The sequence below is a fragment of the Juglans microcarpa x Juglans regia genome, chromosome 3S, assembly GCF_004785595.1.
Source record: "Juglans microcarpa x Juglans regia isolate MS1-56 chromosome 3S, Jm3101_v1.0, whole genome shotgun sequence".
Taxonomy (NCBI): domain Eukaryota; kingdom Viridiplantae; phylum Streptophyta; class Magnoliopsida; order Fagales; family Juglandaceae; genus Juglans; species Juglans microcarpa x Juglans regia.
Genome location: NC_054599.1, coordinates 12,521,634 through 12,527,216, shown reverse-complemented (window position 1 = coordinate 12,527,216; position 5,583 = coordinate 12,521,634). Strand labels below are relative to the sequence as shown.

General features: G+C 38.0%; 1 protein-coding gene across 1 annotated transcript; it reads left to right on the top strand.

The window, feature by feature from the left end:
* The first annotated feature begins 660 nt into the window (after nt 1-660).
* LOC121257144 (DNA repair protein XRCC2 homolog) lies at nt 661-1,440 on the top strand. Its single transcript, XM_041158045.1, has 2 exons — nt 661-994; nt 1,183-1,440. The coding sequence occupies exons 1-2, from the start codon at nt 800-802 to the stop codon at nt 1,405-1,407; spliced, it is 420 nt and encodes a 139-aa protein (XP_041013979.1). The 5' UTR covers nt 661-799; the 3' UTR covers nt 1,408-1,440.
* Nucleotides 1,441-5,583: the final 4,143 nt, after the last annotated feature.

Sequence of the window (5,583 nt, the reverse complement as noted above, 5' to 3'; positions counted from 1 at the left end):
TTTTTTTCCCCTTTTTTTTGGCCAAATAAGGGAGGGTAGTCGATTCGAACTTCTCCGGTGACCATCTTCCTACACGCTCACCACCGGGAGAATCCTCACCTGCCGATCTTGTAGTTTACCGGATTGGGCGCCATTAGGAGTGGTGCGTTGCACCGACGCGCTGTTTAAAGCGAACGCGTGGTGCACTTGAAGCTCAGGGCCCAGTGACTCTAGCACTGTCTTGACCGACCGATTGGCTCCTTCCCAGAGTGGTGCATGTCATTTACGTGCCACTAGTGTTTCCCTTTTATGCTTTTCGTGATTCTATTGTTTTTTATTTTTTGTAATTCCGATTTTATGTCGGTGTGTTTTGTTGGTGTTTGTTTGTTGGGTTTTTGTTTGTAGGAAAAATAAAATGAAATAGGCTATTGGACTTATGTCGATAGCAGTGTTGGTTTCTCCCTCCTCCGATTTGGAGGATGGGTGTGGTATTTACTTCTCTTCCATTGAAAGATGGAGTGTGGATGCGGGTTGGTTTTACCTTTGTTTTATACAGAAATTGATACTTTCTCTTAAGAGTTTTTTGAAGTTCAGATAATGTCCATCACAAAAATATTTGTGTACGGGGAAGCTTACAATAGAAGTTAGGTTGACTTGTAACTTGAGTTACAGATATAACTTCCTTATGAAATGAAATGATGTCTATTTCCTATATAATAAAAAAGAACATGCGTCGATTTGTTTGACCAAATGTCATGTGCTAATATTGTTCCACAGACTCCTGCCCAAAGCCGTCTGGAAGTAGTTTCAAGTGAAAAAAATGGAAAAAGTGGTGGCCAGCCGCCCCAAAGAATGGATCGATCGGAACGAGAGCGCCAAAGCGATGCTAGCTAGGGTTTTAACAGCGCGACCCTTGCTGCTTCTTCCCCCACTTCATAGGGTTCCCCTACGCATCGGTAATGTGGTTGAGCTTGTCAGCACTTCTCCTTCTGCCAAAACCCACATCCTGATTCAGGTCCTAGATAATGATTTCCTCTTCTCTTCATTATTTTCATATTTTTGTACTAGAACTTGTCTATGATCATCCTATTGATAATAACACTAGAAGAAAAAAGAATTATACTAATTGCATATGTGAAGCTTAAGTCAACTCAACTTATGATTATTACTCCGATGATATTCTCCATAATTAGATGTTTGTAGGCTGCAGTGAGTTGTGTTCTTCCTAAAGAGTGGAATGCGGTGCACTATGAAGGCCTCGACTGCTTGGTAATGTTCATTGACTTGGACTGTCGGTTTGATATTTTGCGCCTTTCTAAAATGCTGAAGCATCGAATAAATGGGCAATCTAATGGTAAGAATATGTACCACCTTCCATTGTTTGCCGATAAAAGGGTAAATCCATCGCTAAGAGATACCATACTTTAGCTTATGAATTATCCTATTGACCATCCTCTCACCATTCTACATGGTATCAATTGGTTGGAAAGCTATTTATCTGCCACTCATTTGATGCCACATCATAGGACGATAAAAGTATGATGGTGATGATGAATAGCATTTTTCTTAGCATATTAACTGCAAATTTGTAGTATAGTTTATTACACCATCAGTTTCACCTGAGATAGTATTCCAATTCTTATACTCATGGTACTGCCTAACATTTTGTCTGAAAAAATAAAAATTACATAGTCACTAACATGGTCCAACACTTATACAAGGGCATCACCTATGCTAGGTGATTTAGTGATACAAGAAGTTCTTGTAAGTTCATACCACTATAATCTATTATAAAAGTCCAATGGAATAAAGTTTTAAAAAAGAAAGTTCTAAGCTCATGCATTGACCACTCACGATCTTCAAAGCTTCTATCATTCCCCTTCCCCCAAAGGCACCACCCACAGGCACATTGGAACCATCTTCTAAATTTCTATGATCTGTGAATTGCCCTGAAGGCATCTCCAAGAAGCTAGAAGATCAATTACTCTTCTCGGCATCACCCAAGCTATCCTAGCAAATATTTCATTCCACAAGGTCATGGAAATCTCACAATGAAGTAGTATATGATCAACACTCCCCACTCTTTTTGCACATACAAGACCAATCCATGATAATGATTTGATGTTTCCTTACATTATCTAAGGCGACGATCTTCCCTAAAGAAGCCATCCTTACGAGAAATACTGCTTTTAGTGGAGCCTTAGGGGTTATTTGGGAAACATATCCCATCTCATCTCATCTCAAAATTTCCTTACCAACATCACTCAAACACATACTTTTCAATTTAAAATTTTTCAACTTTTCATCTAATCAGTACCTAATCTTTACAACTTTATCAAACTTCCAAACAAAACACAAAAACAATTCAAACTTTTCAAATCCCAAAACAAAAATAATATTAAACAATTATATTCTAACAATATTTTAACTTTATATTATTTTTATTCAATTCTTTCTCTCATTTTCCAAAACCTAATAAAACATCTTAACTCAAAATCATTTCACTACTATTAACAAATTACTCAAAAAAATGGACTAGCGTTATGAGTAGCAAGGAATTGGTAAAAATGAGCGAACGGTGAATTTCCCTTTCTTTGTAGGACACAAAGAAATCATATCTTCAATTTCCTCCCTCAAGAATTCGTCTACCTCTTATAGAGACATTTTGAGATTATGATATACTCTTCTCCACCACCATGCTCAATCTATTTGCAAGACTTCCAAAAGATTTTGTCCATCCCACTCACCAAGCTAATGGGACAATAATCTTTTATCTGTATCACACCTAGTCTTTTGGGAATGAGAGGTTGCATTGAGAGTTTTTCAAACTTGAAATTTTCATGGAATTCGTGGAAGACCCTTATGATATCTTCTTTGATCACTTCCCAACATGTTTGAAAGAAGGCCATAACCATCCGAGTCTGGAACTTTGTCACTTGCCATACTTCTTAACACTTTCTGGATCTCCACTCCACCTCTTCAAAAGGCATCTCAAGCCCCCCTTGCTTCTTGTGAATCTAGAGCATAAAAAACAACTTCGATCTCCAAGAGAATTCTTCTGAAATCATTTTCTTGTAGTAGAGCAATATGATCCAAGATCTCAGGGAGCTTAGAGGTAGGCACACCCTTTACCATTAGCATCTCTATGGCATTGTTTCTCCTATGCAAATTAGCCATTTGGAAGAACTTGGTGCATTTAACTCCCTCCTTCAACGATAAGGTCTCCATTTTGGTCTTCAAGATATATCCTCGAACAAAGAAACTCAAGTTCTGCAATCAGTTGAGTTTTACCTAGACCTCTCCACTTTTGACATGTCCCTCTCCTCCTCCATACCCTTAATCCCTTGAGTTCCTGGTGGGAGGAACCCTTTATTTTTCCTTTTGATGCACCATATAATAAGCAAAGTTATCTAAGTGAAAGTGCCAAACACAGTATCTATTTTAAATGTTGTTGCAACCTGAAAATAGGAATGAGAATGAGAATCCAATGCTGGCCAATTGTTCGGATGCTTGGAAGAGGAATGCATTGGAATCCAATGTTTATTTGACCTGTTTATGCAGTATAGAAAAGGACTGTAGCTACTGTTACACATGATATAGGAATCCTGATTTCATTTTATTTCCTTGAACAAAAATAAGTTTTTCAATCTCTTTATTCATATAGAACTTGAGCAAGTAATAATTTAATTTGCTGTAGTTTTGTTTGAATTTTTTAGGATCAATAAAAGAAATAGATCAGGAGCACATGGATTTTGACTTATGGAACAATGATACCAAAAAGAGTCCTACTTATGATGAGGAATTATATTCTTGGTGCATGAGACGGTTCCTGTTGATTCAGTGTAACACCCGGACCCAATCAAGCTCAATTTTATTTATTTTGTTTTAGTTTATTTTTTTATTTTTTTTCTTCACACGTTAATTTTCCAGCATGTTTTATTTTTCCATCTATTATTCATCCTTGAGTTTTCCTCTCGTCCACGGCATGCATGATCTTGCACATCTCTAGTGTATTTTTTTTTTATATCCACTCGCGCACGTCTCCGACTCTATTTCCATGCACACACACGACTCTATTTTCAGCTCTCTCCACATGCACGCACCTCTCCCTCATTTCTCTAGGGTTTTCCTGTTGCCTATATATACTTGTACTCCTCTCCTGAAAAGTATTAGCTGTAGCAACCCAAGCGTAACTCCTTTTTGTTCATTGCCTCTCCACGTTCTCGGCTCAACGCTCGTCAACTTTGCACCCATAAACTAGACCACCACTTTTCACACACTCCAGCTCAGCCTTCGTCAACCCTCCACCAAGTTGCAGCCGCTGCTAGCCTCTTCAACCCAGCCGTTGCACAGTCTAGAATTCACGCTGTCCCCATACGAGATCGACGCAACCCCTACTTACACGAAGCCTGCACCGTGCATTGTTGTGCCACCCCAGCACCTCCACATAGTTGTCGTCTAGTTCATCCACCCCTTGTAAGCATCCGCCAAGATTAACCACCAGAACCGCGTTCCACAGCCACGGGAAACAACAACCCACCGCTTCTACCAAGTCAAAATCCTCTGTTTTATCTACCAAAAGCAGAGCAATCCACATACAGCAACTCCTCTATGCCGGTTGCCTCAGCCTCAAGCAACATCACTGCCCAGCCTTCGAGCTCACCACTGTCAACCTCCGCCTAGCCCTTTGGTCTATTGCGCGCCAGCTCAGGCTCATGGAGAGCTTCATTCTCTCTTGCGCCGAGCTCTCTCTCTCTGTCTTTTTCTCTTTTTCTACGTAAGGTTCCTCTCTCTCTCTCTCATTAGCTAGTCTCTCTCTCTAACCAGTGTTCTGTCACCGCCCCCACCACCGTAAACAACCGCCTAGCTCACCGCCTTCGTGCCCTCCATCGCTCGGTGAGTATGGCTCCATACGAATTTATACTGTGATATATATGAACCTGTCATTTCCGAAAGGGTCCTTATGTGTTTTGTTTAATCCCTAAAATACCCTTATCAACAGACTAATTATAGGTTTATCATGTTTTGGTCTATATATATTAGTAGGTTTTGTTTTAAAATACAAGATTTTATAAAGGAAATAGGGAAAGATTTGAAATATTATTAGTGATAATATATAAATTTTAAGAAGTGCATAGTAAGTGCAAAATTTTATTTAGAGATCTTTAAAGATAAACTAATTAGTCTATTTTTATTAAATGAAATTTTTACTTCCTAACTTTTAATCAGTTTTGTGATAATTATGTTAAGAGAATTTTTTTTTTTTTTTTAAAGTAGAGATGTATTTTTGTGGCTTAGTTGTATTTAATATAATATTATTATGCAATTTAGAAATGACTTAGAGTATAATAGTGAGAGGAATTAAGTGGATATTGATGGTTTAGAAAATGATGATATTTTAGAAATTATGAGAATTTTAGGTTTTGTGGATTTAAAATAGGTTCTTTTAGTATCATAAGTTTAAATATCGAAATATGTGATTAATTGGAAATTTATGAATTACGTGATTATTTTATAGGTGACGCTTAATTATTGTTCGACATTTTTTAAGAAAATTCCTAAAAGAAAAGCTAAGACGTCCAGGTAAGCAGGGTTCGTATGCCA